Source organism: Anopheles ziemanni, chromosome 3 (genome assembly GCF_943734765.1).
Source record: "Anopheles ziemanni chromosome 3, idAnoZiCoDA_A2_x.2, whole genome shotgun sequence".
Taxonomy (NCBI): domain Eukaryota; kingdom Metazoa; phylum Arthropoda; class Insecta; order Diptera; family Culicidae; genus Anopheles; species Anopheles ziemanni.
The window spans coordinates 36,027,720-36,041,324 of NC_080706.1; the positions used below are offsets into that span (position 1 = coordinate 36,027,720).

General features: G+C 42.9%; 3 protein-coding genes across 3 annotated transcripts in view; 2 read left to right on the forward strand and 1 right to left on the reverse strand.

The window, feature by feature from the left end:
* LOC131289376 (homeobox protein homothorax) overlaps nucleotides 1–5,630 on the forward strand; it is a 151,103-nt gene extending 145,473 nt beyond the window's left edge. Inside the window, exons 10-11 of the mRNA XM_058318612.1 lie at nucleotides 2,851–2,909; nucleotides 5,476–5,630. Coding sequence (XP_058174595.1) covers nucleotides 2,851–2,909; nucleotides 5,476–5,630 — 214 coding nt within the window. The remainder of the gene's footprint in view (nucleotides 1–2,850; nucleotides 2,910–5,475) is intronic.
* LOC131289364 (protein Pixie) overlaps nucleotides 1–13,605 on the forward strand; it is a 369,862-nt gene that overhangs the window by 263,436 nt on the left and 92,821 nt on the right. The window lies entirely within an intron of this gene.
* LOC131289375 (exosome complex component RRP46) lies at nucleotides 12,593–13,430 on the reverse strand. The gene is made up of 3 exons (XM_058318610.1): nucleotides 13,301–13,430; nucleotides 13,009–13,244; nucleotides 12,593–12,938 (listed from the first exon to the last, which is right to left on the reverse strand). Exons 1-3 carry the CDS (start codon nucleotides 13,404–13,406, stop codon nucleotides 12,603–12,605), a joined length of 678 nt encoding a protein of 225 aa, XP_058174593.1. The 5' UTR covers nucleotides 13,407–13,430; the 3' UTR covers nucleotides 12,593–12,602.

Sequence of the window (13,605 nt, forward strand, 5' to 3'; positions counted from 1 at the left end):
CACTGTTCACACCACAGGGCACAGGTGTGTATTCCTTTTGACCAATCCTTGGTGGTCGACATGGAACTTTTGAGGAAAACCCCTTTAAAAAGAGTTTTGCTAGTTACTCTTACACAACTTTTACAATTATTGAACACTAGAGTTGATAAATAATGGTAATAGCTTATGATTTATGTCAATATTTAAAACATAAATGTAAAAATGATTTAATATGTAGATACGCGATGTATTTGACGCATATCAGATGAAATCTCAAGCATTCTCGATTATTTCCCTGGAAGTGTTAAGAATTAAATCATCGTGCTTAAGACAGTTGTATATTTTTCATTAAAATTTGTGAAAACCAACAATCCTCAAGTACAACAAGTACAACAAGTACACAAAGATTAAAATGGGTATAACCTAAAGAAGTGGGATAACCGAACAAGTTGAAGCCTTCTATAATAGCACAACCACAAACGAAGCTTACATGAAACGCGAAAGGGCTTTTGATAATATGGTATAATCTTTCCATTTAGGATAACAAATTTACACCATATTAAGTATTTATAATAGAATACAATACAATAGAATATGTACTTTGTCTCACAGTTGTCACCCATTTACTAGGTACTAGTCATTTTACTTCTTTGACAAGTTTACATTTGATGAACTTTTTTCTTTGCCTAAAACAGAAGCGCAAATGTAACTTTTCTATCGCGTTATTTTGAGAAACTTGCGAGCTTGTTCTTCACGAAGCAAAAAATTAAGTATTTCACCGTAATGCAATGTTTTACGATTGTTCTTACTATGGTTCAAATAATTTATCTTTTGCACTAAGCTTTCATTAAAAATCTTTAGAATTGTTTGTGCTGTATTTCCATAATATGTAGAAAATCATACGGAATGTACTCAACAAAAATTAAACTCACACTTTTTGGGGCATCAATGTAATGAGATCTAAACTTTGGTTTTGCAAATGAAGTTTAAAACATTTACTTTATGAATCGAAAGATAGAAGTTATAGCCGCGCTAGGCATTGTTCTTGTCTAAAGTTGCTGAAAGTTTCGTAACAAGAACCACATCCCTTACATTATGCCGGCAAGAGTCCGTTGGGTCAAACTTTGATGAACATGTCAATATCGGTCGGTGGTGTCATAAAAATGATAAACTGAATGCGGGTCCGCACGGGGATTCATTCATAAATGTATTGCTCCGTAGGAAAACCCCCGTTCCGAACGGTCTCCGCTCCGTTTGGCAGCCCGGATCACACTCTAATAGCCTGTCCTATTTCGGCTTAACTCTTTCCTGCCATGCGAGCGCGGTGGCACCGCAGGAAACAGGCCGGAGGAAAATAAACATTTCCTATTCATGTCCCGGCGATCCCGGAACTAATCTCTCCCCAAACGGACCCTCGCCGTGCTATCGTTCGATGGCAGGAATATACACACACTGGGTCATTCCAAATTCATGCCTTATTCCACTTTCTTCTGGGTGGGAACGATGTCCTTTCTACTTGCCAGGCTGGATCATGTGTGTTTGCTGTTCGAGTTTCCTTTTTTTGCTGCCTCCTCGTTTTCTTGATCCTGCTCGCGCCGTCGACCACTCCGAGGTTTCCCTTTCTTTTTCTCTTCTTTGCTTTCTTGTTTCACTTCGGCCTGTCACCCTTCGATGCGGATGAAAAGCAATTTTCATGTTTAACTTACGACTATGCACAAACAAATATCTAAACAAAAATGGAATCCTGGCCTCCCCCTACCGCTTTGTCGGTTCCGGTCCGAGCTTCCCATTGTCGGTCCCCCTTCCGTCCGAGTAGCGGGCCAAACCACCGCCGGAAAAGCGGCGGCACCACACGGACGGGGCACACAGTCGGGGAAAAGCCGGGAGGGAATGCCAAACGTCGGCATCTCCGACCGGCAACCTACGGTGAGGGGAGGGGGAAAAACGGAAGGGCGACCGGAGGCCAAACTTTCACAATCACTAGATGAGGTGATTTATTATTGTTTAATTTCCATAAATCAAATAAACTGTGCAATCCAATCCGAATCGCTTCGGGTTTTCCCTTTTCGGGCGAACCGAAAAATCCTTCTGGGCTGACGGCACGTTTCTCGCTGATCTGGCCCATCCGATAGTGCCACCAACACCACCACCACCGCTGGCAAGGATGTGTAATTCGGGATGGAATTCTTTCCGCGGCAGGCCCGTCCTCGTCCGCGCGCGCTTGAAGACGCTTCTCCCAATCGGCCCCCGGGAAACGGCATGGCATGGCGGCGGAAGTAATCTCTTTTCGGGAAATTTTTGGGTTGGAAATTACAGATTTTTATCAGTACGACCATCCGTCCGTCCGTTCGGTTCGGAGGATGGCTGCTGCCTTTCCCCACCGAAACGCGCTTTTCCGTCCCGACCCCATTCCCCACCGTGGAAAACAGTGTGACGGATACGGTCGAGAAAACAACCGGTTCTGGCGGCGCGCTTCGGAAAAGTCGGCTACGACTACGACGACGACAACACGAATGTCACAGTTTTCGCCGTTTGAATGTTTTATCACCTCCTCCCACCCCACAACAAGCACCGCGAGGCACAACGGTCGGGGGGGGGGGGGAAAACTCGGAAAAACACGGGCACAGATATCCTTCATCCTCTCCCGCAACGTCGGGTTCAACTCTAATCATTTCACTTCACTTGATTAATGTGTTTGTTCCATTTTCCGAATCCTTGCGCGCACGTTCGACGTCGTGTCCTGCGGGCCCTTGCCCGATCGCACGGTGGGAAGCGGGGTAGCGAGGGGTTGTTTTGTTCGCCAGTCTTATCCTTTGCAGCGGCTTCAACCATCTTTTCCACTCATTTTTCTCTTCTTCTCCGTCTTCGCAGGTTTATCAACGCGCGGCGCAGAATAGTGCAACCAATGATAGATCAGTCCAACCGAGCAGGTTAGTATTCGGGGAGGGAAAATGGGGGAAAAACTCCTTATCGCGCGGGGCGAGCGGCCCGCTTTTGTCCTTATCCTTCGTAGCGTAGCTAATGGTTGTTAATGTGTACTGTACTTACTGTGTTTGCTGCGAGTAGCGCTACGTTTTTATCTTCCCGCCCGTAGACTCAATCAAATGGGGATACATTTCATTTCTTTCGCTCGCTACCGAAATGTATCGAGATTTGAGGATGTAGACTTTTTAAATGTAACCCATATCGATAACGATCGGCGTGGAATTAGTCAAAGTGCGTAGCTGAACAATTATTCTACTCTGTAGGAATACTAACACTGCCAATCATAGAATTTTTATATGCTCTGTTATTATTCTATTTCATAATCTTCTTGGTTGGCCTTTTTCAATGCTAATTTGTTATTACCTTTAATTTTTTTAACTAATTTAGAAATTACAAAAACACATCGATATACTCACTTTTTCACTTGGGAAAACGGACATTTTTAGACAATATATGACTTTGCTTTTAAAGTAATGAAAAGCGGACCAGAGAGCAGATTCTTGCTTGGCTCTTTGGTCGGCATAATCATGAAAATACGTCAAACAAGGATCACAACGCAACGGTTTAAAATGTTTCCGTACTAAAGGTACATTTATTTCATTGTGTAACCTGCTGTTTACAGGAAATTTTATTTTTATGAAACGGGCAAATATATACATAGTGTTATGAATTTCTACGACGAATGTTACCTTGGCAAATTGAAGGAAATTCAACTTTCATATTTTCATGTTTTGGTCCTTTGACTTCAAATAGAAAAACTTCTTTGTCAGTACTGATTAAATATTGATCAGTTTGCAATACGTGTAATTTTTGATAAGAAAATTTAGCAAATTTTAATGCTACAAAGCGATTTTGGGAAATGAAATACTTCATCTCATGTTATATTTTTCAATACGAATGAAACATATCTTCATAGCACAAGTAACATGATTTTTATTTTAAAACATTTGCTTCATACTTTGTCAAAATTAGCCAAGTGCAAGCGAGTAAAATGTTAAATTTTCAGGGAACTAAATATGTTCTAATTCTAATATGAAAATTGGCAACCAAAAGTACTTAAATCATAATAGCTCAAAAACTTATCGATCCAAATAAACCCCATTTTCCAAACATTTAACCCACTCCATAATCTACCAGTCAGAAGGTAGGCAGCTGACGCCAATGGCAGCGACACAAGCAGCTTTAACCGGAAAAATAACATCCAATACCCTCCCCACCTTCCTCCCTCCCCTGCCCAGAATGGTACAACATCCTAATCCATCCTCGGCCTATGCGCCTGTATTATTATCATAACCGCCTTCGGTGCTTAATTACCGTTCCGGGGAGACGCTTCATTATTCATGAGCACCAATAGACAATATCTCCCGAGACCTCCCCCCAGGGGCGAGGTGATCTCCTTCCCAAAGCCCCTTCGAACCCGGCGGTAGGATAATGTGAAATGGAAAATCTATCCCGCGCGCGCGTCTCGGTAAATTGCATCCGAGGAGTAAAATTAATGTGACAATGATCCCGAAATGAGCCCGACGAGCGCAATTTGAATGAGAAATGGAACACACAATCACCGAAGTGCCGAGTCAGTCGGCGTGCGCCGTTCTACCCCGGGCGGGAGAAGGAAAAAAAGGGGATCAATCGAGATTTGTGCCTGCACAGTTTCATTTTCATGTAGTATTTTTGCTGTTCGCCTATTTCGGTTCGTTTGCGCTTGCCATTGTCGCGTTTGAAAAGTAATTAAGGAAAATTCCTTCCGACCGGGGGCGAACGCCATTATTCAATCTCGGGCTAGAACTCTTGCGGAAGAGAAAAATTTTCCTTAGCTTTCCAATAATGTCGAAAAAAACACGCATCGTAGCAACCGATGTTTCAATTTCGTTGTTTTTGCTATCCGTTTTTCCCAAGCTCTAAAGAAGCCAAGATCAATCAAGATATCCGTTCCGTTTGCGACCATTTTCTGCTGATAGATTCGAAGGATTTTCTAAATGGGACTGTAAATAAAAAACTCTCGGCGGAAAAGCTCGCAAACAGATCGATTGCTCCACTTTATTGTGGCATCGCCGCTCCAGATACAAAACCCAATCCCGGTTCCGAAATCCGATGCTAACGACTTCGACTTCGAACGGTTCGCCTAATGAATGCTAATGTGGCCGTGGATAAGGTCCTACACCACGTTTCAGACACCTCAGAATGTGTGTGTGTGTGTGCGAAAGGCATGGCTTACGGTATCGTCTTCGGACTCGAAACACAAGAGAAGTTCGCTAGATAATGATGATTATGGTGGCGTTTGTGATCCTCGTAGAAATTAGATTTAGAACACCTCAGCCCTTCCCGCCGACTAACCCTCGCATCCCCATATCCCGGTAGAGTGTTTAATGAGTCAATTCCATCCCCTCACACCTTCCCCCCCTCACTCATCCGCTAGTCAGTTTGTACTGTTGAAGTTAACTGAACGCTCGTTCTTTCTTCTTTTCCTCCTCTCTTTTTTTTTCGCTTGACCAGTATATTCTCCGATTTCAGTGTACACGCATCCGGGCCCGTCGGCCGGCTATCCGGACGCGATGAGCTACATGATGGACGGCCAGGCCCAGATGATGCACCGGGCGCCGGGCGATCCGGCCTTCCACCAGGGCTACCACTACCCGCCGGCCGAGTACTACCCGCACCATCTCTAAGCGGACTCCGCAGCAAACAAACCATCATCACCAACACCACCACCAACACCACCCACAGCAGCAGCAGCAGCAGCATGATCTGTGGCCACCCGAGAGGAACCAAGGCCCGGTTCGCCAGCTTGACGGTCACAAACCAAACCCGAGTCCTCGCAGTGAGTCCTTCGGACGTTCCGGAGGATTTACGCTTGGCCGAACCGAGAAGGGACTTCCAGGGAGAGGTAAGTAAACGCAACATACGGTTCCATTGCCCCGATGCAATCACATTTAATACAATTTTCCACTTCTTTTTCTAGTGGACGTTCCTTCGCTTCAACGTGTCCGTGTAAGTGGAAAATGCATTTACGTCAGCAGACGCTCGCACGGCGGCGTCGATGGCGTAGTGGCTGTGGTCGGGCGGGAAGATCATCAAACAAATGAAAAACAAAAAAAGAAGAGAGGAAAGGTGGTTTGCTGTACAGGCGTTAGTGAAATCGTGGCCATTTGAAGTAACCAAATAAGGGGGAGGAAAAACGTACGGAACAGCAACGTTGCTCGTTGAAAACTGCACATAACGGGATGGAAAACAAAACCGGAGGAGTGTGCAACCCAACCTTCACCCGTCAATCCTTGCTCGGTTCAAGGATGTCGGCCAGGTTTCGATGCAATGTGGAACAGACTTCACCTCCAACATCAAGCGAAAGGAAGAAACCGAACGATCTCGACGACGAGCAATGTGAGAGAGAGAGAGAGACAGAGAGTGGTGAAGATCTCCAAGGAAACCGAGGTTCGAGGATACTGCACAGCGGACAAATTAGTATATGCCGTAATCCAACCTGACATACGTAACTTCTCCGACGACGACGAAAGTGTATGCATGCAGTGGAAAATTGCATCGGCCGTCGATGTTCGGTTATGCAAATCAAACCGACCCCGTTTCTCGTCCACCATCTCACACCATCTTCACCGTCGCAAGGGAACGTGGACGCCGGATCGGATGGGAAAGCAGCAGCGTTTGAGAACCGAGGAGAGACTCGACTTACGATCCTCCCCGTGCGCAGCTATTGTACATTGTCACCCGGTTTCCTCGAGGCCAGCTTCCCGAGCTGGAGCAAACGTTGCCGGTGGATTGCGATATTTAATTTGTACTACACCATTAGGAAAACATTGTGTTAGAATTATTCGTAAACAAAAACAGTACGACTCTCAGCGGTGGCAGGGTAGGAAAGAACGGGCTTAGGAGGAAAATGTCGGAAAGCAAAATACACTCAACGGAACGCGTGCGAACACATGTGATCGGACAGAGTAAGCGATACAAATCATTGTGGAAAATCCACAAAATGGAGGTAAAATAGTTGAGTTGAAGAAAAACTCCAAAACCGACCGAGGGGTTTCGGTTTAATGGAAACAAATCACGGTATACAAACCACTCGCATAGAGGTGGCTTTCCAATCACCACTGGCAACTGTAAATAAAGTACATCCCACGCACAGACCAACACAAGGAAGCAAAACCAACATTGTACACGAGATATGCAAAGGGCGAAAGTTGTGGGTAGCGAAGATCCAGTGTAGAAAAGAAGAAAAATCAGCACACACAGCAGAAAGGATTCATAACATTGATGTTACCAGCAGAGGAAAACGGAGTGGAAGCAACAAGTATAGTGGCATATTGATCACGCATAGTGCACACACGCTAATCTTTCCTTACCACCGCAAAACAGATACACACACACACATCCCCCCCACCGATGGAGTGGGGAAGGGGGTGGTTACGGCCATTGCGTACCCGTACACTACAAACTACAATTAACTGCTACTACCAATATTATTACGACCATCATCTCACCCAAACCAAAATCGCCGCCAAACGCGTGTGGCGCTAGCGCAGCGATGGCTTTGTCGGGGTAAGCATTTCTTAAGGACTAGCGCGTAGTAGGCCGGGCGGAAAAGGAGCGGGGAAAGCAGGGGAAATTGAGGAGCTGCAAATGGAAGAAAAGCGCAGGTGGGCTCCTTTTCGGGAGGGGAAAATCAGATAAAATGGCCACAACAAATGAAAAGGGAAAAAACAAACAACAAGCAATAAACCAAACGGAATGGAAAAAGCGAGAATTCTCTCCAGCAATCCCAATGCCTTTCCCGGCACCTCTTTTTCGGCCCCGGCCCGTTTCTTTGCGAAAAACAAAAACGACACCATTCTCGATGGTGAGGGAACGGTGCGTCTCAATTGTTGAGCAGAATATGAATGGTTGCAGAATGGTTAGGTAAAACCTTGTTTGTCTCTTTTCCAGAAGCAAAAAAATTAAGCTGTTGGATATTGAGCATAATGTAAAAATAGTATGCAAGGCAGGAACACGGAAAAAAAATGCACGTGCAAGGGATATACGGAAAAAAGCGAACAAAAAGAAGAACAGCGCTAAATGTTAGAGGCATTCTGCAAATCACCAGACTTCAACGAATTTAATTAACGATAACAAAAGAAAACAAACAAACAAAATCATGTAAAACGACACGAGATTATGAATGGTATCCTTTCGTTAACGTTAGTGAGATAAGGCATGTAAGAAACCACATACACATCCACAAAAAAACACATACACACAACCACACATACACACTATGTAAGTACGATTTATATTAAATTCACAATACGGAACACGCGCGGAACAAACGGACCGTGGAGCGGTGGGAAACGGGATAGGGAAATCAAACCAATAAGTTGGTACCAATATGTAACAAATTAAAAACAGAAAGTCCTGAGCTGTTAGGGAAAGGAAGGAAGTTTCCTAGGTGTGAGGGCAAGCTGTAACTCGTTTTAGTTTCCGATGTTCATCCTTCGTGTCTCATAATTGTTTTTGTTACATTGCACCTACAGCATTTAGTTAAGTGAGGTCATTTAGGAGAGGAGATTTCTGGACAACCTCGTTTTTGAGCAACAAAAAATTAAAAAAAAGGAACTAGAGAGCAAAACACTGCAACACAAGGAACTCGAAAATACGAAAGTTATTATAGTTACACAGAATGAACGTAATGATAACTAATAATAGGAACAATCAATGCAATATACGCACCAATCTGGAGACTTCCTTTTACTTCTGAACAGTGAAGGAAAGATGGAGAAAGAGAGAGAGCGAAAGAAGAAGTAAAATACAGCCCAAATCCGCTACCACCTGTCTCCGCTTCCCGGTGCGTCCGTTTTAGATGTAGTTTTAGCTGTAAAATTGCTACTTTCTCTGTAATTGTCGTGTAATAATTGCTTAAGGCCAACCAAACCACAGGCAAAGTTTTAGTTTAATTATATTATTATTTTTATTGCTATTTTAGTTTCAATTTTCGTTGCGTTGAGAGTTTGTTTCACCGTACTATCATCCTTCAGCCGCGCTCCCCACTATAGCAAACCACACTAGGCAAGCGTTCAGTGTTTTCGACTGAACGTGTTTAGTGGAACACAGTGAAGTACTCAGCAGAAAGAAAGCGATCGTTAAAATTAACATTAAAATCAAGTAGTTAAACAACGACACAGTGAAAACCCGAACCGTGCAAATGCTATCAGCTGTATAAAATCCGTTATAGGTTGAGCTGTAAATATCAAAGGAAGGGACGAAGCATACGGAGCACGTTTGGAAAAGTTTAGAATGCGAAGGAAACGAAATAGAAAACAAAAGGATGCATGTTACGAGGGCGTACGGTTTAAGAGTGAATGTCGCATCAGTTAGGCTGAAGGAGAAGAAAACGTAAAGCTAGCAAAAAGGGGGTAACGCTATGCGAGCAAACAGGAAAAAACAGGAAGAAATATATCGAACACAATCGCTGAAAAATGCTTCTTTCGTTCGTTTGTTTTAATTTTTTTCCGATTTTATTTATATATTTTTAGAATTCTTTTTCTATTCGTTTTACTTCCACCTTGTTTGTTGTTTGATTTTCTGGTTTATATTTACGTTTCAATCATATTTTCACCTGCTTTGAATTGGATCAAATCGCATTGTTCGCGGTACGTTTCGTAAAATGTGTTCCGATTAACCGGTTCGATGAGCTAAAGTTACCGGTTTTCTTGAACGTACGGACGCAGCCATTTAACGATCAATTTTAAACGAACCGGTTATGGTACGAGATACGGATAGTCCATGCAACATTTTTGCACGCACGTGCTTACTGCATGCTGGTGGAAAATCTTTCGAATTTTTCTTTGGTATTATTTACATATTTGAATCAAGATCTCATATTAAATATTATTTATAGATTATCTAATTTTGAAACAAGTTCAACTACGCAACCATGGACCGTATCGACCACAATGGGCAATTTTTATTTGTTTATAATAAAAAAACATTAATGGTCCGGAAATTTACTTTCAATGACAAAATTCCATTTAGTTTGACCAATTTTTATAACGTGTTGTTGTTATTTTATAACTGTTATTCTTTGTTTAATTTATGAATTGTAAAATATACAGTAATGCTTATTTTCAGTCTCAAAAGATTATCAAGAGTTGCAAAATTAACATAGCCACCTAAAACAATGATAAATCGATCGAGCTCGAAAAAAACACCTACACACTGTCACACACACACACACATACACACAGACGCACACAAGTACACGGAACGGTATCATGGGTGATAGTTCACATACGATGACGCACAGTAATCGAAGTATACGAATTCGCGTAACGATTGGCTTTTTTTGTACATGGGAAGTTAAGAATTTATTGCTAAAAAAGTATACATAGATATATGTATGTATATTATATATATACAAATGTAATAGAAGATATGCGATCCTCGTAGGGAGGATCGTGGAACGAGGGTTAGGATTGACTGGAATCTACTAAGGAACAAATTCGCACCGAACAAACCCAGTAAAGTAAATGCACAAAACGAGCAATCTAGAAAGTCTATAACACTAAATTAACGATACAAAAGCAAATCCCAACCAGAACCATCATTCAATTCCCTGGCTGAAAAAGAAAAAAAAAGAGGAAACAAAAAATGCAAACCGGAATGAAGCGATCAGTGATCACGACCTGCGACCGGAAAACTCCCACAGTTTACTACTGAGGGTGCTTGTTTTGCTGCAGTTTTCTTTTGATAGACTACCTTTTAATCAAGCTATTACAAACGCCCACCACCACACAGGTGGAGTCGCAAATCCATTAGCCGCCTTATTCAATGTATACGAAAATCCAGACTCCGGGACAAACTCCCCCGGTTCTGGTGTGAACAGCAATGTGACGAAATGGAAAACAAGGAATCCTTAAAGGGAAAAAGGTATATTTAAAACAAATTGGTCTCTTTTTACGCTTGCAGGGATGCACATTAATAAGCACATCAGAGGGTATTGGAGAATTTAAAAAAAACACATACACACACACTCGTTAGTGAAGTTGTAAAAACGTAATAACATCAAACTCCATGGAGCTGAACCGATCGGTAAGCCGTATCAATCCAAAACCACTCACACAATCTGTCGCTTTTATCACAAACTTTACATCGCTGTGTTTTAAATGTGCATACTTCGTGAGTTAAACAATCGTAACGATTAGGTATCGGTGAATGGGTGCAGTATCTTTAAAAAAAACACCCCCAAAGAAGAGATTGTTACAAACTGTATAAATTTGAGTACGAGAAAAATCGTACGCTCGCTGTAACCATGGTTACGCTTGGTGCAAAGGACTAACGTTTACGGTGCAATAAAACGATAAGTGAAAGCAGGATTAAAATTACACCCATCTACCCCCTACACCACTCCCAAACAACCTACTATCACCGGCTTGAGGGTATAAATGTTTCGAACAATCGGCTGCAAAATGTGAAAATCGGCGCAGTGTATATGAAAAACAAACTCTACAGTAAATAAGAAAAAGAAAGAAACCGACGCCGATGGAGGCGCCTGGTGGGCAAAAGGGTTAGAGAGATGTTGTTTCCAAGCTATCTATTTTCAAATCGAAAGCAATAATAGCGTCACGTAACTTTAGTCGGATTTTGGGACGCACGGTCAAGTTTGTGCTATTGGTGGTGGTGCTCCCCGAGGCCGATCTGTTCCAACGTTGCCCAGCCGTGCAGCGAGGCTGGAATGGAATTGATAAAGAAAAAAACGATGGGGCACCTCTCGGGTCATTTAATGATCGGTCGAATCGGGTTGCGCTTAAGAAACAGGGAAACTAGCGAGCTGGAGAAAGAAACTGTGTGCTACGAATCTGTGGACGACTCGATGTATACGCACGCACGCAAGCACGCACGCACTGCTGCATAAGACGATTTTAATTTCATTACATATCTTCTCCACACCCCCACGCCCCTCCCCTGCGAGGGTGGTGAAACCAAAGAGAGAACACGTACTAAAACGAATTATAATCTGGTCTCATAGATGCAGAAAGTAAGGAAAGTTAAAAATTAAACGGTAACGAGTAACACTAAGCAACGTAAGGTATTGCCTGCCTGGAGACAGTGGGAGACACTCCGGGAGTAGAGAAAGTGGGCTTGTAAAACGTGTGGCACGTGTTTCCCGCCGTAGCACGTGCGGTTAGATTTTCTTTTTGTATTTTTGTTTGTTTCTCACTCTACCCCACTCTGCCCACGATTTGGTGTAATCAGCAAATGGATAGGATCGAGGACCCAAAATGCACACGAACCCACACTTACAATAGGTATAAGCGTAGAAAGGCAAAGGCACGGTCGTCGTTGTGCAGGTATTTTTAAGTGTGAACTGTACATTGATCGACAGTCAAGTCAGTATGGAAACAAATCACGCGGACGAAGGCGGTCGGAGATACTATTATTTAAAAGAAAAAGAACAACAAAAAAAAACAACCAGTGAAACAATTTGTGTAATGATTGTAATAAAATTGTAGATAAAGTATAAAATTGTATACAAAGCAAAAAAAAGGTATCTTATTGAAAATAAAGTAAATTAATAATAAATGTCCTCATGTGTACTGTTAAAGTTATATATTTTTACAAAATATGGTTTAAATTATTGTTTTATATCTTGCAAAACATTAACTATCATCAGTGACAACCTTTGTAATATTCAGTGTTACTTTTCTGTAGAAATCGAATATCTTCTCTACTGCCTCTCGGCACACGGCGACGACCTTCTCGTACTCCTCGAACGCAAAGCTTCCATGCACGTACGAGGTAACCGTGTTTTTGGCGATGCTATCGAACACGAACGTAAACGAACTGCGCGCTCGCTTTATTTGTTTATCGTCCGGATCCAGGATCAGCGTTCCATCGTCACACATTATACAGTGCACAGCAGCAACTGTAAAATTTAGCTCGATGCCGCTAGTTATCAGCGCCAAGCTTGTGGCATTGATAGCGCACGCTAGTAACTGTAACAAGGGATGCCGGAATGGTTATGAATGAAATTTAATACTATCAGGAAGCACGACCGTCACTTACCCCGCCTTTGTCAGTCATTTCCTGCACGTAAACGTACACGGCGGTATGGGAGTAAGCGGAGGTGGCCACCACCCGGACGAATGACCGCTTGATGATGCTCTCGACCAAACGGTTCTGAATATCCTCAAGTCCTGCGTTCGACCGGTACTGCACCTCAAGATGGGAATTGTCCGACTCGGCATTTCTTAGCTTCACTTCTGCCGGTCCGTTGGCGGAAACTATCACCTGGGTTGACCCTACGGAAATTCCCACACGTTACGTACAATATGGTTTGTCTGTGTCATACTCTTACCTTGAGAAAATATTGCCGAACAATCAGACCGTGAAAGTACGTTCGTTTCACAGATCATTCTGCGTAAATTCAGTGAATTTGCCATCGTTTTAGTCTCCGCGACCATCGTTGCGGCACAATGCGTTTTAAACCGACACCAAAACAAACGATTGTCAAGTCGATGAGGGTAGCGCTCGGTTTACACTCCAAGGTTCAAATGCAGCTGTACCAACGACATCGTACAGGATATCATGTCAATGGCATTACGGATCGATTTAAAAATCCAATGCGACCGTTGAATAAATTTGATTTTAAAAGCACAATAA

Excerpts from the sequence above, each read along its gene's own strand:
- LOC131289375 (XM_058318610.1), bottom strand. The coding sequence starts at position 13,406 with ATGGTCGCGGAGACTAAAACGATGGCAAATTCACTGAATTTACGCAGA. Across the intron at positions 13,245-13,300 it reads TTCGGCAATATTTTCTCAAG|GGTCAACCCAGGTGATAGTT; the intron begins GTAAGAGTATGA and ends GAATTTCCGTAG. Across the intron at positions 12,939-13,008 it reads AAATGACTGACAAAGGCGGG|TTACTAGCGTGCGCTATCAA; the intron begins GTAAGTGACGGT and ends CCCTTGTTACAG.